At 36.7% G+C, this 27,440-nt stretch overlaps 3 protein-coding genes and 1 pseudogene across 6 annotated transcripts; 3 read left to right on the top strand and 1 right to left on the bottom strand.

The window, feature by feature from the left end:
* Positions 1 to 5,241: 5,241 nt before the first annotated feature.
* Positions 5,242 to 8,551, top strand: LOC121778226 (purple acid phosphatase 22-like). Its single transcript, XM_042175542.1, has 6 exons — positions 5,242 to 5,249; positions 5,779 to 5,941; positions 6,020 to 6,311; positions 7,286 to 7,854; positions 7,986 to 8,074; positions 8,171 to 8,551. Exons 1-6 carry the CDS (start codon positions 5,242 to 5,244, stop codon positions 8,379 to 8,381), a joined length of 1,332 nt encoding a protein of 443 aa, XP_042031476.1. The 3' UTR covers positions 8,382 to 8,551.
* Positions 8,552 to 11,657: 3,106 nt separating this feature from the next.
* On the bottom strand, positions 11,658 to 12,639 carry LOC121792177 (zinc finger A20 and AN1 domain-containing stress-associated protein 6-like). The gene has a single exon (XM_042190021.1). It carries the CDS (start codon positions 12,310 to 12,312, stop codon positions 11,839 to 11,841), a length of 474 nt encoding a protein of 157 aa, XP_042045955.1. The 5' UTR covers positions 12,313 to 12,639; the 3' UTR covers positions 11,658 to 11,838.
* Positions 12,640 to 14,928: 2,289 nt separating this feature from the next.
* On the top strand, positions 14,929 to 17,186 carry LOC121792175 (solute carrier family 35 member F1-like). Of its 4 annotated transcripts, XM_042190018.1 has the most exons (10): positions 14,932 to 15,151; positions 15,249 to 15,340; positions 15,414 to 15,471; positions 15,846 to 16,117; positions 16,189 to 16,271; positions 16,340 to 16,391; positions 16,479 to 16,547; positions 16,630 to 16,716; positions 16,786 to 16,850; positions 16,938 to 17,186. In XM_042190018.1, the coding sequence occupies exons 1-10, from the start codon at positions 15,025 to 15,027 to the stop codon at positions 17,017 to 17,019; spliced, it is 987 nt and encodes a 328-aa protein (XP_042045952.1). In that variant the 5' UTR covers positions 14,932 to 15,024; the 3' UTR covers positions 17,020 to 17,186. The 4 variants fall into 4 exon arrangements, with proteins under 4 accessions (XP_042045951.1, XP_042045953.1, XP_042045954.1 ...); XM_042190017.1 differs by having other exon boundaries at positions 14,929 to 15,151; positions 16,630 to 16,850; XM_042190020.1 differs by lacking the exon at positions 16,479 to 16,547 and having other exon boundaries at positions 14,931 to 15,151.
* A 3,093-nt stretch (positions 17,187 to 20,279) lies between these two features.
* On the top strand, positions 20,280 to 26,718 carry LOC121778235 (annotated as a pseudogene).
* The last annotated feature ends 722 nt before the right edge of the window (positions 26,719 to 27,440 follow it).

Here is a 27,440-nt window from a genome sequence, read left to right on the forward strand (position 1 = left end):
GCGCGCGCGTGTGGGCTCTGTCACCCATCTTATTCCACGATAATTATTACACATAATAATTCATCTTATTAAATACTTCATCAAAGAAGTTTATCATCCCGATGTGGGATAATTAACACTTAGTTAATTAATCCCTTAGTTTTTCTCATAACTCATTTCTAGCTTTATAGTGACTAACTTTAATATATTATTTCTCACTCACCGGGAATCGAATTTGAGAAAATGAATATGCTACGGTCATCTACTCGAAATGTAAATCGACGCTATTGCATTTAATTTTACAAAATTAAATGTCTTATAATATTTATTATTAGTCAAAGTGCACGATTCCAACATTCAGAATCACAAAAAGTAAAATTTTGTGCATTTGGAGAAAACTTGTAATAGTTCGCCGTAACCCATCGTTTGGGCTAAAGCATATGAGTTCTCAGACTTTTATATCATAATCATTTTTTTTGATAAATTATCATAATCATGTACTCCATTAATAGTACAATCACATAACTAGCCCAAGTAAAATCATTTCTATATGTACTAGCAAATTAAGTACTACCAATTAAAAATGTTTAGATTTTCTTATTAAATTAATGCGGGATCGATATATATAGATAGAACCATTCTTAAAAGTAGAACCATTCTTAAACGTAGAACAAATGTCAAACGGAGGTCGTTAGATCTTTTAATCCAATGGTGTTGATTTGCACAGCAACTTCCCATTACAACCAAAACTATTATTAATGGGTGAATGCAGAGAAGTGAAAAAATAAAGCATGCATGGACACTTCTTCGTTTCATTCATTCTTCCATCAACATGTGAGTTTTTTCACATGTTGAGTCCGGAATGTCGTGAAAACATAGTCTAATATGTATGATTTTTAATCTTGACCGTCATTTTTTCCTCATCCAATGAATAAAATATGTAGAGTTCTAGGTTCTACACTTAAGAATGGTTCTATCTTTAACACAACCTTATATATATAAATATATGGGTGTATTCATTTCCTTTTTGTATCTTTTGTTCTTTGTTTTTTTAATCTCAGCCCCATGATTTTGTCATCTGACGGTTAGATTGGTGCCACGTGTCATTTAATAATGCAGATTTTCAGTTGAATAATACACACCGACTAATAATGCACCATTATTGTGTAATAATGCAGATTTTCAGTTGAATAATGCACATCGACTAATAATGCACCATTATAGTGTAATAATGCAGATCATCTGGACCGTTGATGAATGAGATCTAACGGCCCATATTAAGAAGAATAAAGGATCTAAGGGATGAATAGGAGAATAACGCTCCCCGGGATGTATTCATTTCCTTTTTGTATCTTTTGTTCTTTGTTCTTTGTTCTTTTTAATCTCAGCCCCACGATTTTGTCATCCGACGGTTAGATTGGTTCCACGTGTCATTTAATAATGCAGATTTTCAGTTGAATAATGCACACCTACTAATAATGCACCATTATAGTGTAATAATGCAGATTTTCAATTGAATAATGCACACCGATTAATAATGCACCATTATAGTGTAATAATGCAGATCATCTGGACCGTTGATGAATGAGATCTAACGGCCCATATTAAGAAGAATAAAGGATCTAAGTAATGAATAAGAGAATAACGCTCCCATATATATATATATATATATATATATATATATATATATATATATATATATATATATATATATATATATATATATAGACCATCCATAATGGGCGCCCTGTAGTCCGCCCTATAGGGCACCCTATGCTCCGCTACATCAGCATTTTATCCTCCTACTCATTCACCTGCAATGAGATGCCCTATAGGTCGCCCTATAATCCGCCCTAAGCATTTAATTTTTTGAATATTTAAAACACTATAAAAATTACAGTACGAAATAAACTTCATTTCATTGAAAGTTCAAACATTACAGTACGAAATAAAACAACTACAAATTCTCAATGGCGGTTACGGTTCTAAACTTCTTCAATCATGTCGTTCATGAGCTGAGTATGGTCTTGTTGGTTGTGCATTGAGGCCTGTCTAGATAGAACGAAGCCCATCGGTAATCCTCGAACGTGGGGCGGGGTCGCCGTGCTGGAGGTAGATCCACCTTCATCATCTCCCCAATCGGTGACTCTTCCACCTTCGTGTTCGACTATCATGTTATGCAAGATGATGCACGCATACATGACATCGGCGATGACTTCCTTGACCAGAAACGCGCCGGACCTTTCACTAATGCCCACCGCGCTTGGAGCACACCAAATGCCCGCTTCGCATCCTTCCTTGCAGCCTCTTGCTTTTGTGCAAATAAAACTCTCCTGTCACCTATTGGGCAACTGATCGTCTTCACAAAAACATGCCACCTTGGGTATATTCCATCGGCCAAGTAGTACCCCATATGATATTGGCGTTCGTTGGCAGTGAACTCGATGGTCTGGCCGTTGCCATTGCATTGTTCGGTGAAGATGTTGGATGAGTTGAGGACGTTGATGTCGTTGTTCGACCCCGCTACACCGAAGTAAGCATGCCAGATCCAGAGCCGATGGTCAGCGACGGCTTCGAGGATCATCGTCGTGTGGCTGCCCTTGTATCCACTAGTAAATTAGCCTCTCCATGCCATCGGGTAATTCTTCCACTCCCATTGCATACAATCGATGCTCCCTAGCATTCTAGGAAAGTTGTGCGTCGTCTCGTGCATCTTAATCAGGGTCTGGCAATCCTCAACAGTCGGCTTACGAAATTATGTGTTTCTATAAGCCTCTACAACTCCCCTACATGTCCGCGGTGGTGCCAGAGCGCAGCCGTGCACTTCTGCAACGGCGTAAGTCCGGGTCTGCCGATGCCATCTTCTCGATACTGGAAGTATTCATCACGTGCCTCCAACGTTTGGACAATGCTGAGAAAAAGATCTCGCCACATTCTAAAATGGCGGTGAAAAACCGTCTGACCCCACCGTGGTTGCTCGGCAAAATAGTCTACGAACAGACGTTTGTGAGCTACGTCGTGCTCGCGGCAGACAAACGTCCGACGTCGAATCGGCCTCGGGATCTGTGTCGTCTGGACCTGCTCCGCCGCTTCACGCTCGCGCTCCATTTCGGCCAAGCATTCAGCCACAGCCTCATGAATGCAATCGAATAAGGGCCGAGTCAAGGCCCGAGTAATGCCCTCCGATGTACTCTAGTCGTCGCCGGGTCTCATTTTTTTTAGTGAGAAAGATAGGGAGAGATATATTGGTATGTGGGGAAAGTGGGAGATGAGAGAGAATTATTGGTGTGGGAAATGGAATGAGAAATGAGGTTTAAATAGATTAAAAAATTCGAAAAAAGGAAAACGCGTTGCATCGTCCGCGGTATTGTCTGCCTGAGCCGCAGTTAGGCGGACGATGCGTGTTCCGACGCCATCGTCTGCGGGCGTTGCATCTGGCATCGTCCGCCCTATCGTAGATGCTCTTAGATGAGATCGAAGAACTTGATTATATATAAGTAAGTTTATAATATACGGAACCGGAGAAGTTTTAAACAAGGCATAGTCTCAGAATATTCCATTTAACATCCTTAAGAATTTGTAATTAAAGTATCAAATAGAAAATTGATGCGAAGCCAATCACATGGACGGAATTATTTTTATCTTATATACTCCCTCCGTCCCATGTTACTTGCATTGTTGCTTTTCGGCTCGTCACAAACTCCTTACACTATTTATAGTTTAAGTTAAAATTAATGCATTTAATTAATATGTTAGTTTAAGTTAAGAGCTCTTTTATTAAGTGATGTCTCATTACACTTAAAATTCTAATTTAATTACACTAAAATATCAATCTCAAATTTATGGCCTAAAATGAAAAGTACGAGTAATATGGGACGGATGGAGTATATAATTAAACTATGAAATTGGAATTATTAACAAGCCAGTTAATGGCCGGTCGACCAAAACGTGAAGCTTCTCCCAAATTTAATTAAATTTTTTTGAAAGAATTGGAGGTTGTCACGAAATGCCCGACTTGGCTTGAAATATCATAGATTGTTAATCTGGTTTATTTTACATGTGTTCTGATCTGATTATGGTACATTCCTCGAATATGCGACGTTGCTTCCTCTTCTCAAATTTCAGTGACAACCAATATATATATGCATCGCTTGACTTGTGCATTATTTAAGTTATAGGTTTTAATCAACTTTGATTCCAAACGAATTATATATGGATAATGATGTCGACGCTACTTATATTTAGCCAGGTTAATTTCCCATTAGAGATAATTTTTAAGTTGTAGCTATGATTAAGTAATTAATTAAGTGGAATTGGCTAATAATCCAGAACTCTACATTTCTTTTAATTTCATAATTTCTATGATAAGTAAGGAAGTTTTTTCATCAATGTATCATCAGCAGCTCATCCCACATTTGTAACGAACATGCTTTACTTTCTAACCGTTTGTTCTCTTTCACTTAAATTTGCACGTTAATATTATTATTCCAATTTATTCAACTTTGTTATGCCCTCTTCTGTCGGTGCAGTTTTGATTCTCAAATTGGTAGAGGAATTAAGAGGCCTATCTATCTATTATTTATTTATTTATTTATTAAGTCTTATATGCAAATCCACTTCTTATTGCTGAACCGCAGAACTACATCAAATTAGAGTTTTTAGATCTAGTTTTTTACGGATGAGATGCACAAATGTTTCCCACAATCATCATAAGCCGATTTTACTTCAACACAGGGCAAATAAGTCATAACATATTACAAGGATTTAACTTCATTTCAGAATATATAACTTCATTCCAGTAGGTTTTTACTTCATTCCAATAGGATTATTACTTCATTCCAGTACATATATGTTGTTTCGCGGACGTAAACGTCAAGACCATCCCGTCGACGCTGTGATAGTCCCGAAATTCCAGCTATGACAACAAAACGAAGTGATAGCCTAATTGAATGGTGTAATAAGCACATGGAATGATATACGAATAAACTATTTGAATGAAATATGTGTAGAAGCATTTGAAGTCCTATTGGAATGAAGTAAAAATCTTGTCCAATGAAGTAATAACCTTTTTGAATGAAGTAATAAACCTACTAGAATAAATTGTAGTATTTTTTTAAGTGAATAAAGTAAAAAATCAATTCAATGAATTCGAATGAAGAATATGTTTCATTTCAAAACCTATTAGACATAAGTAAAAACATAATGTAGTTTCAAGGTATTACGTACTAGAATGAAGTAATAAATCTACTGGAATGAAGTAAAATGAGATGGTAATGAAGACCGAAATAATTTTATACATCAGTGAATCTCATCAAAAAACTAGATTTAATGACCCTAATTTGGTCTCTAGTTCGGTTTTTAAAATTAGTTCGACATTGATCACAACTCTTTATTTATTTATTTAATGTTATTATAATTATTATTGTAATCAACAATTTTTGAAGATATCAGATAATACAACTGTTAAATCAGATTATTAATACAGAACATCTCAAAATATATTTGTAGAATTCGGAATAAAAATACGTTGATTGAGTCAAAACTAATTGACAGGGACAACTGTACATGTTTTTTATGTGATTATTGTTGTTAGCATGTATATCCATAAATTATCCAACTTAGGTTTCTTTACGCTATCTTCTTACTCCTGGTACTCTTCATTTATATATTTATTATTATTATTATTATTATTATTATTATTATTATTATTATTATTATTATTATTATTATTATTATTATTATTATTATTATTCAAATTCTTGTAACTTATATATACAATCACGACTATACTAACCTTAGCAAGATCAAATTAAATCATAGGTACTTTTGGACCCTGAAAATGATGTTGCTCCTCCTCTTCTTCTTGCTTTTGGCAGCACCGGCTTCACCGGAATACACCCGTCCGCACCCCCGGCCGCTCATTTCCCGGCCACACAAAGGCTCCGAATCTGCCCCCCAACAGGTTGATTGATATTTTATTTTTTCTATGTTAATTATACATGTAATTTAATTAATTTCTTTTTTTGTAAAAAAAAATCAGGTACACATTTCATTGGCAGGGAAAGATTACATGAGGGTTTCGTGGATAACGGAAGAAAAATCTCGATCCGTGGTAGAGTACGGGAAAGTGCCCGGAAAATACAGCGCGGCCGCCTCGGGGGAGGAAAGTACGTCGTATCACTACTTCTTTTACACCTCCGGAGAAATTCACCACGTCAAGATTGGTCCCTTGGAGCCCAGCACCACCTATTACTACAGATGCGGCGGCGGGGGGACGGAGTTCAGCTTCCGAACGCCGCCGTCGGCGTTCCCCGTCGAATTTGCTGTTGCCGGTAAGCCACATTGAGTTTGTTGCGTGACGATATGGATTCATTTCATTGAGAGTTAGTTTCAATGAAAAACTTTCAAGCAAAGCCTTCCACCACCTTATTCTACATGTTTTTGCAACTAATTCTGTTTATTTTTCTTTTACTACCTTCAAAACCCAATTTGTGGCATTTGAGATCCTTTATTAAACATTTTTGATATCTCACTCTTCTTCTATAATTTCATTAGGATCATATTTTTTCAATGAGTTAGTACTCCTCCATCCGCCATTAAATATCTCATTTTTCCTTTTTCGTCCGTCCGCCAATAAATATGTCATTTCACTTTTACTATATTTGATAAGTGAACCCTACATTACACCAACTCAATCTCCACACATTTTATTATTAAACCAATATATAAAAGAGTGGTCCACATTCCACTAACCTTTTATATTATTTACTTTACAAAGTCAAACAATTTCTTTAAACACATGCCAGTCAAATACATGACATTTAATCATGGACGGTGAGAGTATGTTAGATTTAATTTTGCAATTATTAATCACGATTCATTTCCCAATTTGGATCTATACTTGTGATAATATATATACTCATCCATGATTTCATTCAAAAAAAAAATAGTCCTATCTTTCTATTTCCATTCATCCACCAAAATTAGTCTTAATGAGTACTAAAAATTGGAAGCTACTTCCAATTTATTACTCATCTTTTATCTTTTTCTCTTCTACTTCAGCCTTATCTTTTATTTTTCTTTCACAATTTTATTCACTTTATTTTTTTCTCTATCATACTTTATCCTTTTTATCCAATGACTATTTTTTGTGGATAGAGAAAGTAGGTAGCAAATTTTGGTTATGATTTTTTTTCATGCATGTATTGTATTACTATCGTTTTTGGTTTAGATTATCTGGTAGATTATTAAATTTTCTAGGCACATGAAGTTGTGTAAATAGGGAGTACTAAAATGGAAAGTGCAGGAGATCTTGGGCAAACAGAATGGACGGAATCAACCTTAGCCCATGTGGGTGGATCGGACTATGACATGTTTCTCCTTCCGGGAGATCTATCCTACGCCGATATGCAGCAGCCGCTATGGGACTCGTTCGGGCGGCTGGTCGAGCCCTTAGCGAGCGCGAGGCCATGGATGGTCACCCAAGGAAACCACGAGATCGAAATGTTCCCCATCATTTACCCTCAGGGATTCAAAGCCTACAACGCTAGATGGCTCATGCCCTATCAAGAAAGCAATTCCCAATCCAACTTATACTACTCGTTCGACATCGCAGGGGCCCACATCCTCATGCTTGGCTCTTACACCGACTTTGATGCTGACTCAGATCAATACGCGTGGCTTCTTGCTGACCTGGCTGCCGTCAATAGGTCCAAAACCCCTTGGGTTTTTGCGTTGATCCACGCGCCGTGGTACAATACTAATGCTGCCCATAAAGGTGAGGGTGAAAGTATGAGAATAGCTATGGAAAATATTTTGTACAAGGCACGGGTCGATGTCATATTCGCTGGTCATGTTCACGCATACGAAAGATTTGTGAGTACATATTTTATCTTTCTGACTCCTACTTTACCAATTTCACATTACATTCCTTAATGAGACTATATTTATGTAAGGAGATATTATAATATAAAAAAATTATAATTATGTTGGAATATAATTTTCAGACTAGGGTTTATGACAACAAGGCAGATCAATGTGGTCCGGTTCATATCACTATTGGCGATGGAGGAAACAGAGAAGGACTCGCGATGACGTAAGTGCCATTCCATTTGTGTATCAAACTTTGGTTTCAAAAATTAGTAGTAGTATTAATTGAATTATTTATTGTATTTAATGGCTATAATTAAAGGTTTGAGAGCCCTAGTCGTTCAATCTCAATGTATCGGGAGCCAAGCTTCGGGCATGGGCGGTTGAGGGTGTTGAACGACACCCACGCCCACTGGTCGTGGCACCGCAACAACGAGACCAACTCCGTCACCGCAGATGAGATATGGTTGGAGAGCTTGAGCTCGTACACTCACTGCAACCACGATGTTACTTCTCCAAATGATGAATTGTGATCATGCCCATGCCAATTACTACTATAGTAGTATGTTTTTCATTTTTGATTAGCCTCGTCCAAAAATTAATTATCAAATTTAGAGGATGTCTGTTTCTTTTGATCAGTTATGTGTATAAGTAAGTGTATAACTGTATATCATGTTACATTAGTGAATTTTTTTGATATCCATGTAATATTCCATTTAATTATTCCTCTACATTAGAATACTATATATATATATATTTTTCCTAGCTAGCTGGATTTTACGAATAAATAAGTTGATTTTAAATGATAGAGAGGGCCACATTAAATTGAATTGATGGGCCCAATCAGTGATCCAATCCAGCATGGGCTCTGTAACATTATTTGCGGCCATATGATATTCGTAAGCCAGTCTTGATGATCTGTAAACGTCAATTGGCAGAGATATATGGATTCCCTTTTATACGAACTTTATAGCAAAAAGATATAACGCTTTTGTGAGGGGATAGCTGTAAGAAAAACAGCAACGTGTCGCAAATAAAAAAAGTTAAATGATGAGTATATGATTACTTATTAAGTAAAGAGCAGAGTAGCGCTATATTGAAGAAGTAAAAAAATAAGAGCAATCATGGTGGCAAAATAAGAGGTGTTAATTCTACTTACTCTTTGTTCGGTTGTCTGTCGCTTCTGATTAAATGTCATGACTAATCTTATCTCTTTTTAAGTTGCATTTTCTATAAAAGTTCGGCCCGTGATAATGTATCTTGGCTTGCATCTATAACTATAATTGTATTTGATCTCATGATTAATCATCTCACACTTTCCTGGTGACTAATTTAATTTTAGACAATCATATTATGGCTTATCTCATACTATTATATGTTACTATTATCATGTCTAACGAACCGAAACTTACCTTAGAATATACAATGGAAGTAATTCTTATAATCAACTCAGACTAAAATTTGATACTTATTATTTTATTATACTCCATCCATTTCCAAAACATAGTCTCTTTTTATCATTTTTGTCCATCCCACATACTTAATTAGTTCATTTCAATATTTTTGTAAACAATTTTTTACCACACATTATATCTTGAGTCTTACTACCCACTATTTACTGCTCCGTACTTACCAACTTGAAGTATTTATATATTTTTGTTTAAATTTTCTAGTTAATTTTGTTTATTTTTAAATTTATAAATAAAATTAAATTAGTCTAATATTTAATATATATTTATTTTATAATAAATCACGTTATATCATCTATTTATTAAATAAAAAAAGTATGATACCTTGTCAAACAATATGCCTGAAACTTGCATACCTCAAATTTTTTAACTTCAACTATCCTAACCTAATAAATAAATTCAATACTAATATTATTTTAATCTCTTTGGAAGGTTAAGTTCTAATTGTGTCCCCGACGGCCAGCAGTCTCCTCCACTAAATATTGTCGTATTTGTATACTAAAGAATTATCATCAACACACACTATGTATTAAAATATTATTTAGCATGTGTAAGTTATGGTTGGATTCTATTCTAACATAGTAATAATATAGTTAAGAAAACGCCGTCCTCCTATATTATTTAGTTGAAATTTCAAGGATATCCCAGAAATATCACTATTTACTTATTCAAGTGAAAAAACAAGGAAACGTTCAGCCCAAAATACAACTTGATCATATTTACTTATTCTATAAGTGAAAAAACAAGAAAACGTTCAGCCCAAAATACAACTTGATCATGACATATATAATTATCAAACATTTAATTTGAAATCGATAATTTTCACATAAAAACGACACTTTATTTATCTAGTATTATACTCCTTTTGGTTCTGAGATGTCCATATGCAAGCTTAGAGAAAAAAAAATCTAAAATCATTGAAGATGGGTATAAACTCAAAATTGAATTTTGATAGTAATATGCAATTCTTTTCTTCATTTTTTGAATGGTTTTATTGTATAGCCTCCAACCATGTGTGACAAAACAAATGGGTGGATTTGGGGGGTTATGGGTTTGCTCTTATCTTAAGCAACAACCTTCCCAACCAAATTTGGTTCATTGAATCCTCACCCATCACATAAAATAATCACATATTCCTTGCAACACAAATCATCTTCCAATCATCATTTGCTACATCATCTTCTTTTATTTCTTTTTGCGACAACTCACTTTTTTCCTTTTACATTAGTTTTGGTATAACAATTATTGAGCAGAACAATATTCTTATATGCCTCTACTTTGAACTTTTCTATATTTTTTAGCAATTTTTTTAAAATGGTGTAATTGAAATGAAATTTGCCTGCGTGGTCCAAGTCTCCAACGCGTCTCCAATGAACTTAATCTTTATATCATATCAATTTAGACAAAATATCAAATCTAGTAAGAAGATATCCAAATTATTTTATTTTAGATCGGAATTCCTTTAATTGAATTCACATGAGTTTAATTACAATAACATTATAACACCAATCCGAATGATCTGATTTACTGAGAGCTATTGCTAAATGGATGGAATATGCTGTTATTATTACAAAAATACTACTCCATCCGTTTCAAAGAAGATGACTCATTCCTTGGACGACACAAAAATTTATACATCTTTATTTTATGTATTATGTGGAGATAGTAAAGTAAGAGAGATGAAATAAAGTAGAGATCGAAATGTTTCTATTTTTAATAATGAGTCATTATGGTTGAGACAAACAAAAAAGGAAAGTGAGACATTTTTAGTGGGACGAAGGGGTAGAATTCACTCATTTATATTCGTATCATCGTATGTCACATTGTAACCCAATTTAAATCAAAATTGTAAGGTGTAGGTGTACCAAAACTATCTGAAAACTGTTACTATTCGTTATGTTGTTGCACGAAATAGGCTTACTCATTTATGAAAGTATAATTTCTTGTTCGTTTTTAATTGAGTGTTGGAATATGGAAATTATTTGATTCATTGATTAAATTTTGTTAGGTCAATATTGGGTGCAGTGCAGGCGTGCAGCTTCTAGATGATTCATGATAGTACAAGTTGCGTCGGCATACCTTATCAAGCTAAATTTATTTTTAAACAATCAAACAATGGTCCAAAAAATGACGTGCCACCTACGCCACAATTCTACCATTTAAATTATACTAGTATGAAAATACGACAAATTATAATAAAATAAAATAAAATAAAATTTACGAACACTATTCTTATTCTTCTTTTTTTTTATAAAATAGATAGGAGTAATAATAGTTTTCTTATTTAATGCTAATACAAATTACCAATATCTGGAAACTGGAGATAGATTGTAATAGTAATAAAACGGAAAAGAAAATTATAAGTAAATTTAAGAAATGTAAAAATTATACACATGGAATTCACACGGCGCCGAACCTAAAAACGAACGATCGATCGATCTGCACCATCCATTCATCCAGAGATTAAAAAAAAGTCTATCAAAGCGACGGCTCCGATGATCAGTCATCGTCGTCATTTCATTCATATCCTCTCCAGCTTCTCAGCTTTGACCAGCGGATTGGCCTTGGCGATGGCCTCTCGCCCCACCGACTTGAAATCGAAGCTGCATCCGTGCTTCTCCGGGTACCTGTGGGTCCCGCAGAACGTCACGCCGCACCGGCATCGGAATCCGGTCAGTCCGACCTTCTTCCTGCACGTCGAGCACCTGTTCGCCGTCGATTGCTGCGCCACCGCCGGAGAATCCTGGATCTGAGCTTTCTCAGGTAAGGAGACGACCGCCGGCGTGGCGTGATGCGCCACGGGCGCCGGATTAGACGGCGATGCGCCGGTCAACGGGGCGGGGAATACGGAGGTGGAATCGCCTGAATTTTTGAGGCAGAGATCCTGGTAGCACTTGGAGCAGAAATTCTGCGTGGCCGGAGAGCCGAAGAATCCGCAGTTATTGGCGCACAAGCGGTGGCCTTCCGGTGCCTGAAATCCGTGCTCTTCCGCCATGATTTCTTTCTTTTCCCTTCCAACAACACACGAATTTTGAATTCAACCTTCACAAATCGCGAGGGTTATGTTATATTGATGGAGAATTCGATTTATGCGAGGAATCGGCGTTATGTATAGAAAGGGGGTTGGAAAAGGAATAATGAGAGTGGGGAAGGAAGGATGAAAGAAAAGGGGGATTTAATATTTGGGAAGGAAATTAATACTCCAATATTATTTTAAATAATAATAATAATAGAGGGGACAGGCTGGAAGAGCAAAAAAAGGAGGAGGATTTGAAGATGGGAATTTCCTCCAGTTTTTGCCCTTTTCAGAGTTTTTAATCAGCAAGGAAATAAAAATGTGAATGAGAGATAAATGGAAATGGGGCTGAGAAAATTACTGCCTTTTTGGATGGACCGCCTTCCTTGCCGCACCACGTTTTTTGCATACGTGGCGCCTTTTCTGTTTTGATTGATAAATTCAGTTAATATTATTGTATTTTCCGTAGATAGGGAAACAATTCATTTTTTATACTCAAAATTTATTTATTTTTATTTTTTATTCAAACAAAGTATAGATGGCTGGAAGAAATCAACCCCCAGCGGCTTAGGTTGTCAAAATGTTTTCAAAATTTTCTTCTTTTTTTTTCTAGCATTGAAAATGTGGAAATTAGTTTTGTTAATAAAGGTGTTTTATTTGTTTATATTTGAGTGTTTTGGAGTTGAGATTTAAGAAATTGTTTTAGGAGACTTTTCAAATGGTGGAATTTTATATTTGCCTCAGGACTTAGGGAATTAGCATTTAGCATTGAATAAAGTTATTAAAAATTAAAGTAGTTGGGAAGTAAGGTTGGTTAAAAAAATAAAAGATAAGTAGGAGTAATTTTTTTTTGTTGAGTTAAGTTTGATGTGAGGTGTTATTATGCGATCTAAATCTCTATTATAATGTATTTATATTGATATATGTCATTAAATACGAATTTAGAATCCCCAAGTAGCATTGCCTTACAAATTTAACACATTTGTTTGTAATTGATTGTACATCAAAACATATCAAAATAACATATAAATTCGAGAGAAAAAAACGATTTTCATCGAAAGTAAAAACAAATGTATCTTTAAATTTATTATTTACAAATAAAATTTTGAACTTCGATATCAGCATATTATAAATTTCCGGATTTGGAGTTGCAATTTTTTAAATAGAGAAACGATACTAGTAGTTATAGCTTTGTTTAAGCAAAACTTGGTAGATTACTATGAAAAACCAGAATCTTTATCTGTAAAGAAAATGAAAATAAAAATAAAAAAAGCGTATCCATAAAAGACTTTGTTTAGAAACTGACGTGCCAAATTTCAATAGGCCGAATTCATATGCAGACGCGTTGTGGGAAAAACAGTGGTCCCAGCATTGAATCATCTCTCATACGTGGCGCATATTAGTGGATTAATATGATTCTTGTATTGTTTATGTAAGTTTTTTTTGGGAAGATTCTTATGCGTGTTTGCTTCGCTGTAAACTTCTCATTCCCTCTATAGTTTATGGTGGGGCTTATCTTGGTGACAATGGCACTGCATTTAAACCAATTAATTAGTTTTCTTAATCACAAGACTTCAGTTAAGTACTGTAACTTTCAATTCTTCAAAACCCTGATTCAGTAATTGAAAGAGTAACTACTTTTTGCTTCTTATTTCCTCATGGCGCAAGATTGCTCCAATGAAGGCAAATAGTAGATTTTCTATCATTGAATTCCCAGCTCAGTGTAGCATTTGAGAAACATCCTTCACTTCGAATTCAGTGAAGAAATTATTACATCCTAACCATATGGTTCGTGCAAATTATATTTAACCATATTTCATCAAAGTTGCTTTATTTTCTAGATGTATTTATAAAAAGTTGATGTTGAAAATTCATAGCAGTTAATATAGTATTAGTAATTAACAAGTGTGAGGCGAGGCTGCTGCACTAATTTTAAGCTCTCAACTAATCTTCTACTACTTCCTTCCTTCGGGATTATTTTTTGGACAATATACGAGAGGAAGAGAGCCTTGTCTCCTCTCCCGTTTGAACGTATTGGGCCACGTTGCTACTTGGTTGCACAATAGTGGGCTTTGTATTTTGTACACTGGGCCCTCTTGTCCTAAAGCCCATTCTTTAATAAATTAACCATCATCAACATTCGTGTCTAAAACTATGATTTCTTCCTGATCCAAGAATCCTACATACTATGTTATATACCCATATGGGGCAACATGATACAAAATCGAATTGAAGTTTAGGGAAAACAACATTGGTAGAAAGTCATATTAATAGGGTTCGGAACTGAAGTTTTGTATTAGTATCAAACCCGTGCGTCGTATGATCCAATGAATTTTCTTTGTACAAAATAAAAAGGTAGGAGTATAAATAAATAAACAAAATAATAAAAAAAATTAAATTATACAGAGTTTATAATTGATTTTAAATTTTGTTTTGATTTCTGATGAAATATTGGTAAATAGGCTTTGAAATGTGTTAGAACTCATAAAATATCTGAGACAAGCATTAAGATTGGGCACATGATTTTGGCAAGCATGTAAGCCAACCTAACTTTCTTGTTGGTTGACAAAATAAGAACTGCACATGCTACTCCCCATTCCCATATCCCCTCACCAAATTAATCAACCTTATATTAACACCAAAATTAATGCCTGTGACATTGTTATTACTATTCATTTAAAAGTGTAATTCATGATTGTGGCGATGGGCAGAGAGAATGAGGGAATGCTCAAGACATTGGTGGATTTGGGGTTTGGGCAGTTGGTTTCTTTTGTTCTTGCAATAATGACCTTTTCTGCTTCTTTGGTTTCCACTCAAGGTACTCTTCTACTATTACAACTAGTAATGGATCTTATTGTTTTTAATTTTAGTTCAAACAAGATGCATATTGTTAATATTGGTATTTTGTTAAGCAGTGGATGCACCTCTTTTTCTGTCCTTCACTACATACTCTGCTGTGGCTCTTGTCTATGGAAGCATCATGCTCTATCGCCGCCACAAATTGATGGTAATTAATTAAATATATACACCTCCATTAACATTCCCTCAATCTTGGTGATGTAAATAATCTCAAAATGCAGGTTCCATGGTATTGCTATGCCCTCTTAGGCTTTGTTGACGTCCATGGCAATTATCTTGGTAAATATCTTGGGGATAATAGCCGTTTAAATCATGAATTTTGGTCAATTTTTGTTTGTCTCATGAACTTTCAAATTGTTATATTAAATCACAAAGTTTCAATTTTTCTCAATTGTTTTATTTATCGCAAATCCATATCATTATATGTTGTCTTGAAATTAAGAGGAGAAATGAGGAAATTAAGGACTTTAATTTTAATAAAAACTCGTCGTCTTGAATATGGTTAAAAGACGGACATTTTGTGATCGAATGAGACAATTGAGAAAAATTGTAACTTGGTGATTTAATATTGCAATTTCAAAGTTCATGAGAGATACCAGAATTTGGTAATTCCATGTTTATTATTCAAGAAATAAATAAATAATGTGGTGCAGTTAATAAAGCATTCCAGTTCACATCCATCACCAGTGTAACCATACTAGATTGCTGGACAATAGTTTGGTCTATCATTCTTACTTGGATGTTCCTCGCCACAAGATATTCTCTGTGGCAGTTTCTCGGCGCCGCCATTTGTGTCGGAGGCCTTGCTCTCGTGCTCCTCTCTGACGCAGGAGTGTCCGGTGGTGGAAGCGGTTCTAATCCTCTTCTAGGCGATTTTCTCGTCATTGTAGGCTCCATTTTCTTCACAGTGAGCAATGTTGGCGAGGTCAGTATATACTAGTATATATCAAGTACTAGTGGTACTGTATTGAAATCTTGTAATTTAACTTGATGCAGGAGTTCTGTGTGAAGAGGAAGGATCGCGTTGAAGTAGTATCAATGATCGGTGTGTTTGGTATGCTTATAAGCGCAACCGAGATGTATCCTTGGTGTGGTTATAAACGAGCTTTCGTAGTTATAGATGTTGTTTCCTTAAACCTTGTTTTAGTACTGTGCTGGAGAGGAACACTCTGGCATCAACGAAGTGGTCTGCTGGAGTTGTATGTATCAAAGCAATTTACATATATATGTTGTGTTGTAGTGAAAAAGTTTGTGTTGTTACTAATGAGTTAATGTGTTATTTGTAGTTTTCAAACTACGTTGTTTATGCAGTGTCCAGCTTTCTGTTCTGCACACTTATGCCTTTTGTTCTTAAGGTCAATCCGGTCCGGGTTTTAATTTCGTATTTCAGTATCATGAATGAATCGTATTTACGGAAGATTGGGTTTTGTAATGCAGAGGAGTGGAGCAGCATTTTTCAATATTTCCATGCTTACATCTGATATGTGGGCTGTTGTAATTAGGATATTCATCTACAAGCAGAAGGTTGTCCGTTGTAGTTTGGAAATGGAATTTGGTGATTTTTGTATTAATCTACTATTGACATTTTTGCAGGTTGATTGGTTGTACTATTTGGCCTTTTTGATAGTTGTAGTTGGAATAGCTATATATGCGAAATCGTAAGTCAGAGTCGGATTTACCACATTTTTCTTACGATAAATTCATTCGTCTTGATATGATGATGATGATGATAATTTGCTTTGCAGAGAGAAGGATCCAAACGACACGAATGCAAACTTGGATCCAGAGTATCATCTTATTGATGACCAAATTCCTAAAATAACATAAACTTTATTATAATTCAATAATCTTTCGAAGAAACTTTCTTCATTTTAGATGAAATAATTTAGAGCTGAAACAGCTTTTGCATATTTATTAAAATTGTGGTAGTATATGTACCTATTGTAGTATTATAAACTTAGCTCATGAGTACTTAGTCCCGTTTCTATTTTTAATTGTTAAGTTTTCATCTCTTATTTTATTTTCCATTACCAAAACTTCTTTTACCTTTTTTTCTGACATTTTCAATTTTATATTAAAACTTATGACGTCGACTATCATAATTCAAAACTATTATTTGTAGACCGAGCTAGTATGGACTCCATTATTAGTATGATTGTGAATGGGAAGCAAAATAGAAAATGGAATAAAACACTTTGGCTAAACTTTATAGGACTGGCCTATATAAATATGAAAATAGCAAGCCCACTCCCCATTCTTACAACACTCTATTAGTAATGGCATCTACAAAGCTCTTACTTCCTTTCTTCTATGGCTCTTTCCTCCTCTCCTACATACAGAGGCGGAGCCAAAAAATTGTACGAGATGGGGCAAAAATATAAATATATACAAATAAATGAATAAACATAAAACGACAAAGATACTAAAATATATTAAGCATGAACTAAACAATTACAATTGTCCCCGACGAGGTCTAATAACTTGAAAACTATGCAAAATTCTTTCAGCATCAATCTTACAAAATATATCTCTCTCAATATATGTAACCAAACAATCATTCATCCAAGAGTCTCCCATCTTATTACGAAGACGGATTTTCACAATTTTCATAGCCGAAAAATACCTCTCAACTGATGCGGTCGCAACAAGTAGAACCAAAGCCAACTTCACAAGCAAATAAACCAATGGATAGACAATATGTCTTCTTGTAGCAACTAACCTTTGAGAAAGATCTCCAATACTTTCAAGATTTGAGAACTCTTCATGTGATCTCATGTCGCGGATATAAGTCTCGAGTTGTTTGTCAAGCAACCGAAAACTAACTTCAGAGAACTCCAAAGGATAACAATGAGCAAGTTTAATCAATTTGGATTTGTTAAAAGCAGCAAAGGAACTCTTTGGGCTTAAGCAAGACACGCAAAGAAGCAAATTTATGTTAGCCTCATTGAAGCGATTGTTGAGTTCTTGTAGTTGCCAATCGATCACACCATTTAAAAGCTCAAACCTGAAATAATTCAAGTTCGTCAAAACTTCACCTTTCCTTCAAGGACTACCTCGACCAAGAGTCTTATACATGTCCTTCATATCTTAGATTTCAATATCATTTTTCTCACAAAATATAGATACTTCGCTGATCAGAGACTCTCATCCTTCATCCCGCATATCTTATAGATGTTGTTTTGCTACTTCAACTAACGCCATCGCATTCTCAATATCCTGATCTTTCCTTTGCAATGCCAAAGATAGTTGATTCGTGATTGCCAATATTGTCGTCATCAAGTGCAAAATGAATGCAAACTCAAAAGTTGGCACAACACCTAATAACAAACATGCGTCACCACTTTGTTCTGCAGTACCATCTTCTTCAACGATTTGGAGAACCTCAATAACTAGGGTGAACACCATCGACAAATTTATCAGTGAACTATGATGAGACCCCCAACGTGTATCACCAGCTCTTTGAAGACTTCATTCTTCATTAGAACCTGTGCCCGTTGAGATTTCACCACAATCAAATGCTCCCAAAAGTCTTTCTATTTGCTTCTCCTGAAGTAAATCTTTGCGCTTGCATGAAGCTCCAACTATAGTAGTTATATTGTTCACCAAGTTAAAAAAAGCAGCAACTTGTGGTTTTTTCTTTGCCACAACAACAAGAGCTAGTTGTAATTGATGAGCAAAACAATGAACATAATAGGCAGAAGAGTTCTCTTGCAGGATCAATGCCTTGAGTCCATTAAATTCGCCTCGCATGTTACTTGCTCCATCATAACCTTGCCCTCACACTTTAGATAAGCTCAAATTATGCTTCAAAAACAAAACTTCTATAGCCGCTTTTAATGAGGAAGCTTTGGTGTCTCTCACATGAACAATACCAATAAACCGTTCAACCACACATCCTTTTGAATTGACAAATCTTATAGCAAGCGCCATTTGTTCCTTGACTGATATATCACGAGATTCATCAACTAATATAGAAAAGTATTCATCACCTACCTCATGAAGAATAGCATTAGTGGTCTCCATAGCACAAGCACAGACAAGATCTTTTTGAATATCAGGAGCTATCATTTTTTTATTTCCCGGAGCATTATTCAAGACAACCTTCTTTATATCATCATTATGACTAGCAACAAAACGTATGAGCATAAGAAAATTGCCTTGATTTGTAGACTCTATTGATTCATCATGACCACAGAATGTCATACCTTGAAATAGAAGCAAACATATACAGTCAAGTGAAGCCGTCAAGCGATTGCGATAATCCTTCCGTGCTTGTGTTGATTGCTTTGCAAAAGCAAATTGGATATGTTGTTGTTGCTTCATCAAATCCTCACAACTCTCCATGCTCTATTGTGGGCACTATCTGGACCTCCAACGTGCTCGTTGAATTTTTCTTTTTTCTTCCAATTAGTATATCCATCTAATACAAACACTTCACCACATGTCTTCTTTTAGAGTGATCATCACTTGCTCCTTCTCCAATTGATGGTATTCCTTCTACTATTAAATTCTTTCTTTTGAGAAATTTCTCCATCTGTCACTTGAAAATCGGATTTTAAAATTGATTTAGTCATAGGTTTATTCAAATGATGAATATTACTACTAACTAACACTCTAATAGAAGAACAAGAAAAGTTAAAAGAATTTAGGATTGTATTTGTACAGTGTACACAAATATGATAAAGTATGATAAATTAGAGACAACAATTAAACCATATAAAAGAGATGGCATTTTATTATATTAAATATATATACCTTCTCGCCTCTCGGCTTCTCCTCCAGTAGTTCAGCAGCTGAGCAGCTTCTCTTCCACTCCCACAATCCAACAGCGGCGGACGGCGGGCCAATCTCTGTTTGGATTTAGATTGAATGAATTTCGTTTCCTCCAAGAGCCAAGTCGCAACTTGCAAGAACTTTGTATAATATCTATTTGGATTGTGATATTTCTTTTGTATAACTTTCTTCTCATTTTTCTCTGCAAGTTCCATAGCAGAGAGAGACTCACGTTTGGCTTCTTCAAGACTAAAATGATTTTTGATTTTCTCTCAAAAAAACAACTAAGTTTTATTAAATATTAATTAAAATACATGTTTGACTTTTTGTTTTTTTCCAAGGTGGGGCAATAAAGATTTTTCTATTAAAATACTAAGGGGGCGAAGCTATTACATAATACACATTTTATAATAATATTATATATATATATATATATAAATGAAATGTTGAGGTGGAGCAATTGCCCCTGTGTATATACAATAGATCCGCCACTGTCTACATATGCATCCAAGCTTCGCCTCTGGACCGCGAGATTTCCCATCCCGGTCTCAGACCGACAAAGCTATTCGTATTTGGAGACTCGTACGCAGACACCGGCAACGTCAGAAAATCACTAGGGAACTCATGGAACCAGCCCTATGGTACCACCTTCCCGGGAAAACCCGCCGGCCGCATCCTCACCGACTTCATCGGTAACATATTATTACTACTTAATTATCTAAAAAACTACACCACACTTATCTCTTTATCTTTAATTTTCTGCTTTCTCTTCACCAACATGCCTTGCCTTTGCTTTTCCTTTTTTTCGTTTGGTGGACTAACTTAATCATTTTCGACCCCTCCATTATTTTAGTTAAACAGTGACATAATTTAAATATATATTTGTTTCTCTTTACCATCAATTAGTGTAACACACATGCACCACTTCAATTTTTTGCTGCTATCTGAATCTCAACTTTGTTGATGCTTTTAATTAGCACTGGGATTATAATTTAAATACTACACATAGCTGTCATGTTCATGTAGTTACTTCCTTAATTTGCTACTGATGTATTTGTACCCGATCTCAATAATTGACCCACCAAATATTGTTGTATAATTATTATCTTTAATATCACGTTGTATTTCTCGAATTATCACTGTCCCTGCAATTATAGTTTACACACGATTTCCGCTAAATTAAATCAGTATTTATCATCTGTCCCACATCATATTCTTCTTAAGTGCGATTAACGATTATAACGAATCAGGCTAATATATTGAAAATATCATTGTGAATAAATAGGGTGCAATTAAATGGAGTATATGTTTCATAGAGGTCAATTGCTAACTATTTTTAAATTGCTAATTTGCTAACCTATCAATGCAGTGTATTAAAAATGTCAACACAATGACATTAATATGTCAACACAAATTCAGTTGACATACTTATGTCTTTGGGTTGACGTCAATATTTGAATCTCAACACAAAGACATAAGTATGTCATTTAAATTTGTGTTGACATATTAATATCGTCGTGTTGACATTTTTAATATATTGTGTTGATGAGTTAGCAAATTAACAATTTAAAAAGAGTTAGAAATGGCTCGCACCCGTGTTTTGTAAGTGTCTAATGTTCCAATTGTGGGATAAATGAACAGCAAAATTCTTGGAAGTGAAGTCTCCATTAGCGTACGAATGGATGGATTTGAAATGGGTGGTAAAAAGTTGGAAGAATGGGCTGAATTTTGCATGGAGGGAGTGGTGTGTTTAACACACTTGGAGATTTATTGCCAAATATGAGCACTCAGATTGGATTTTTCGACAAACTTATGCAAAATTCTCTCTACACCAAATCGGATTTGAAGGCCTCTGTTGTTCTTGTTTGCCTCTCCGGCAACGATTATGGTGCTTTTCTTGCTCAAGGTGGAAAAACTATGCAGGTAATAATTCATTAATTTTTCTTTTAATTTATTCATCAACAAATTCAAGATACTCCTTTTTTTTTGGTGACTTTATCTTACAACTTACTCCCTCCGTTCCATAGTAATGGATGCGTTTTTTTTAGCACGGAGATTAAGAAAAATTGTGTTAGATGAGTTAAGTAAATGGAGAATAAAGTTAAAAATGAAAAAAAAAAGAGAGATGAAGAGAGAATAAAGTAAGAGAGAGTAAAGTAGGTGTGGAGAAATGTGTTGACTCTTACTAAAAATAAAAATCACTCTATTACTATAGAATGTACTAAAATATGACAAAATGACTCTATTACTATGGAACGGAGGGAGTACTACTTGGGTGCCTTTTAGGCCATCCACTACGCGTGCCGCCGCCAGCCCATGTTCCGTTCCGGAGGGACGGTTCCGCTGCGGGGCGCGTTGTAGCGGTGCGTGCCGTCCCCAGCCCGTCGCCATGCCGTCCCATAGCCCATCGTTGCGCGACGCGGGACGCGACGTCTCGCCACGGACCCAGGCGACGTAGCGAGCTCCCGATGCATGCGTGACGCCCACTCGCTGGCCCGCGAGTGGGCGTCGTCACGGATGACGCAATAATTCATTTTTTTAAATTTGAATTTTAATAAAAAAATAAAAATTCAAACGGTAATGTTACCGTTTTGTTTTTGCCGTTTTTCAATTTTTTTAAATTTTTTTTATTTCTTTACTCTATAAATACTCCTATTTCATACTCATTTCACACACAAACGCACATCTATTCCTCTCAAATCCTCTCTATATCCACTCCAATTTCCATCTCAAATCAACTCAAACTAATGAATCCTTTTGAGCAAATGCGTCAAATAATGGAACAATCACTTGAAGAAGATCGACGCCGGGATGCGGAGGAAGCCGCGCCGCCCCAACGACGCTCCCGGACGTGCATCCATCGTAACCGGGAGGAAGCCGCCAAAAGGTTAGTACGCGACTACATCTGCGATAACCCGATTTGGGGAGATACCTACTTCCGTCGCCGTTTCCGCATGAGTAAACAACTATTTCTCCACATCGCGAATACTTTGGCGGCCCGGGAAGGGTTCTTCCGAGAAGGGTTCGACGCGGTCGGCCGTCCCAGCCACACGACGCTGCAGAAATGTACTGCAGCAATTCGTCAGCTTGCGACTGGACAAACGGCCGACATGTTCGATGAATACCTCCACATCGGAGACACCACTGGGCGCACGTGCTTGCTCAAATTCTGCAAAGGCGTCCAGGCAGCCTTCACCGACGAATTTCTCCGGAGGCCAAGCACGCCCGATTGTCAGTTCCTCCTCGACCTGCACGAACAAGTGCACGGATTCCTCGGGATGCTTAGCAGTGTCGATTGCATGCACTGGCAATGGAAGAATTGCCCGGTGGCGTGGAAGGGGTCCTACACTAGCGGCCACAAAGGCACCCACCCACCCGTTGTACTCGAGGCCGTTGCGGACTACCGGCTTTGGATCTGGCACGCGTACTTCGGGGTCCCTGGCTCGAACAACGACGTAAACTTGCTCCACCAGTCCGACCTCTTTACCGAAGTTTTGGATGGTAAAGCGCCGACCATCAACTTCGTCGCCAACAACCGGCTGTATAAAATGGGGTACTATCACGCCGACGGCATCTACCCGAAGTGGCCGACCTTCGTGAAGACGTGCAGTCGGCCTGCAAACCCAAAGCAAGCTCTTTTTGCGCAGAAGCAGGAGGCTGCTCACAAGGATGTGGAGAGGGCGTTCGGGGTTCTCCAAGCGCGCTTCAACATCATCAAAGCCCCGGCTCGTTCGTGGTTCATGGAGAGCATGGTTGATATCATGTATACGTGCATAATCTTGCACAACATGGTTGTCCAAGACGAAGGACCCGAGGCGGGAAATTGGTTCGACCCCGAATCCCCCGGAAGCTCAACCGCAAATATTCCGCCGCGAAGTGGAGCGCATCCGTCTAGACAAGCACGGTTGTCTATTCGGGCAAGGACACGTGACTCTAGCACCCACGCCCAACTCCAAGATGATCTAATTGAGCACATTTGGGAAAACTTTGGAGGAGAAAATTAAATTATGTCATTTTATTTTTTTTTTAGGATTTTAATTATGTCTTTTTTCTATTTTTTTGAATTTTAAGTTGTAATGTTGTTTTAATTTTAATGAAGTATGTTTTTTTAATTGAATTTGTTGGAAACAAATTAAAAAATGAAATTGAATGAATAGTAATTTAAGGGACGGTTAAGAGACGGTTAAGGGACGGAGCGTTGCATGTTCTGTCCCTTAGTTACGGGATAGAGTAAAAAAGTACAGTGTGGCAACGCTCCGTCCCTTAGTTACGGGATGAAGTAAAAAAGTACAGTGAGACCCCTCAAATAGTAGTTTAAGGGACTGTTAAAGGACGGTGGGGGCAGCATAGTGGATGTTGTTATTGATTCCTCTATCCTTAAAATAAAATGAGAAGTTGTGGGGTGAGAGACTATTCGAATTATAAACGTCTTTTCTCAAAAGGGGAGTGCCAGCTCTTATTGATAACTTAGATTTCATTTTCATTGGATTGAAAATATGAGCTTACAAATTTTATAGGTATGTGTTATGTATATATGTAATAATAGTGGAGAAGTATACTTTTTGTAATGGATAGAAATCCATGGGTTCCATCTAAAAATCAATAAATGATAAGAGGAGAGGCCCATGAGACTTATATAGTGGATTAAGCTTTTTGTGTACACCGATGTGTGATATTATTATATTCATTTTTATGTTTCAATTGCCAACACCCTCCCTCAAACCCTTCAAGGTGAATCTTGGAGAGGTTGGACTTTTTTATGATCGATTGGACAATTGGCCTAATTTTTTTTTCGATCGGTTGGACCACTGGCCCAAATTTTCTGCCCAGTTATACTGCTGGGTCAGTCATTTTTTCGGTTTCAGCCCAGACATACTGCTGGGTCAGTTAAATATGACCCACAGTCGGCGACCCGCTCTGATACCATGATAGAAATCTATGAGTTCCATCTTAAAACCAATTGGTGATAAGAGCAGAGGCTCATAAGACTTATATAATAGATTAAGCTCTTTGTGTACACCGATTTTAGATATTATTATATTTATTTTTATGTTTCGATCGCCAATAGTGATCGAAGTCCACTAATGAAATGATAAGAGAATCGTTTAGGAAAATAGCATCATAAATAGTGGGTAGCACATGTCTAGTGGCTCTATTATTATATATGTATATATGTACCTGAATCTCAGTTATCCATATTTTAATTATAATTGGATTCCATCCACACATATCCTCATCATCATTTTTTTCACAATAAAAAATAAACATTATTATTAGAACTGATCAATAGGCACACATGTTCATATATAGCTTTAATGAAAATACAATATTATCATTTTATTACTACTTTATATTATTTGAATAGAACTTCCTTTTTTTACAAATGATGCTACTGAAAAAATGAGAATGATTAGTTGTAAGTTGATGTCGGCCAACCAGAAACGGGTCCAACAACTCGGCGCGACTAAGGTTGCGGTCACATCTCTCCAACCGTTGGGCTGCCTTCCTCGTACCACAGTGGACTCATCTTTCCAACGATGCAACACCACTCAAAATCAGGCAGTGGCTTACCACAACCTTCTCTTGCAGCAAACAGTCGCGAAACTCAACAACGACTCCCAAACTTCCACCTTCTTCATCATCGATCTCTACACCTCCTTCACAACCGTGCTCAACCAAAATCCAGACTATCAAGGTACATTTTTAATTTATTTCTTTATTAAATAAATTAAATGTGAGTACGTAGTTGGTTTTGGATTAGGTAAACTGAGATTTGAGAGTCCATTGAAGCCATGTTGCATTGGGATGAATGGCTATTTTTGCGGTGGCGTGGATCAGAAAGGTGTGAAAATGTTTACGGTTTGCAGCGATCTGAAATCTGCGTTTTTTCTGGGATTCGTCACATCCAACTGAGGCTGGATGGCATTGTTGGGATCCTACTTCAAACTGGGATTACAAGAGATAAACAATATCGGGCGTAATATAACCCAAGAATGAAGAACTAAAACTGAAAATTACAATGAAATCGAAACTGTAAACTGGAAATAAAACTTAGCCGAGTCGAGGAGGTCTCTTTCCGCAAGATGAGATACACCCCGATAGTGCTCTCGGTTTGGCGTGTCGTCCCCAAAGATAGAACAGCTACGTCTCTGGTGAAGCAGCACCGCAATCAACAGAGCTCCGGCGAACTGGATGGAGGAGAGGGCAGAGCTTTCGACAGAAAAATAATGCAGGAGAGGGAGATAGCTTATGATGCTATATGCTTTTTGAGTGTTCTATTATGATGCATGGAATGACTAGCCTATTTATAAGCCTAGTCCACTGCAGGGGTCAACTCAGCCTTGATGGCTGTCATCATGGCTCATTATGGCGGGCCTGTAACCGCCGACCGTTACGAGTTTGAAAGCAGGAGTGGTCGACGTTGAATCTAGACGTTGTACACGCCCTAGTTCAACCGTCACATGTGGACTTCGTGAAACGACTTGATCAAGACACTGATAATTTTAAGTTTGGATCCAGGGACAAGCCCAAGAACCAAGCCCAAAGACCACCCAAAGACCAATTGCCAAGATCCAAATCCAAGTCCAAGTCCAAGGGCGCGGGCGCGGGCGCGGGCACGGCTCAGCTCGACGCGCGTGCGCGCGCGTGTGGGCTCTTTCACCCATCTTAGTCAACGATAATTAATAAGTGTAATAAATCACTAAATAAATACACATTTAAAGATGTGTCTCATCTCTTATGTGGGATAATTAACACTAGTTAATTACTCCCTACACTTTCAACTCATAGCTTTATCAAAAGCTACAATGTGACCAATTTTTATCCACTATTTCTCACTCACCGGGAATCGAATTTGAGAAAGTGAATATACTACGGTCATCTAAGCGGAACGTAGATTGACGCTATATCATTTAATTTCCAAAAATTAAATGTCTCGTCACATTTATTATTGGTCAAACTTCGTTGACCGGACATCTTAAATTCAAGATTCCAACAATCCCCCACATGAGTGAAAATAGCCAAATGCATATGCATGCAGACACAAGCTCAACCCTCACGAGGTATATAAGCATAAGGATAGGTAGTTTTTGACTTTGAACCCTCCATAGTCGACACCATCGGATACACATGCGGCTTAGTAGCGCGATGCTTTGAACTAATCTCTCACGACGTGCACCGAGACAATGGTGTTAACGCTTAAACACCTCAACCTCATCCGTTCTCACGCTTTATGTCCTTTGCGGCCTTGGACACCACTTTGGATTCATAAGTGTGTTATTTGAAGCGGCCTCACTTCACACTTATATAGGTGATTCCTAATCGAGCATCTTGCCCTACTCGGTCTCCTTGAGAACTCAATCTCCTCGAGATCCTTAGGAGTCATTAAAAGTCATAGACTTAGCCTCACCACTAGGCAAGTTTTCCAACACTCTATTGTTCTTTTGGGAGTAGATATAGTTGAGTGTTTCTCATGA

This window comes from Salvia splendens, chromosome 2 (genome assembly GCF_004379255.2).
Source record: "Salvia splendens isolate huo1 chromosome 2, SspV2, whole genome shotgun sequence".
Lineage (NCBI taxonomy): Eukaryota > Viridiplantae > Streptophyta > Magnoliopsida > Lamiales > Lamiaceae > Salvia > Salvia splendens.

Coding starts and splice junctions, on each gene's coding strand:
- LOC121792177 (XM_042190021.1), bottom strand. CDS start 12,312: ATGGCGGAAGAGCACGGATTTCAGGCACCGGAAGGCCACCGCTTGTGC.
- LOC121792175 (XM_042190017.1), top strand. CDS start 15,025: ATGATTGTGGCGATGGGCAGAGAGAATGAGGGAATGCTCAAGACATTG. Junction 15,341..15,413: donor ATCGCCGCCACAAATTGATG/GTAATTAATTAA, acceptor CTCAAAATGCAG/GTTCCATGGTATTGCTATGC. Junction 16,548..16,629: donor TTATGCCTTTTGTTCTTAAG/GTCAATCCGGTC, acceptor TTTGTAATGCAG/AGGAGTGGAGCAGCATTTTT.
- LOC121778226 (XM_042175542.1), top strand. Junction 7,855..7,985: donor TTCACGCATACGAAAGATTT/GTGAGTACATAT, acceptor TATAATTTTCAG/ACTAGGGTTTATGACAACAA. Junction 8,075..8,170: donor AGAGAAGGACTCGCGATGAC/GTAAGTGCCATT, acceptor CTATAATTAAAG/GTTTGAGAGCCCTAGTCGTT.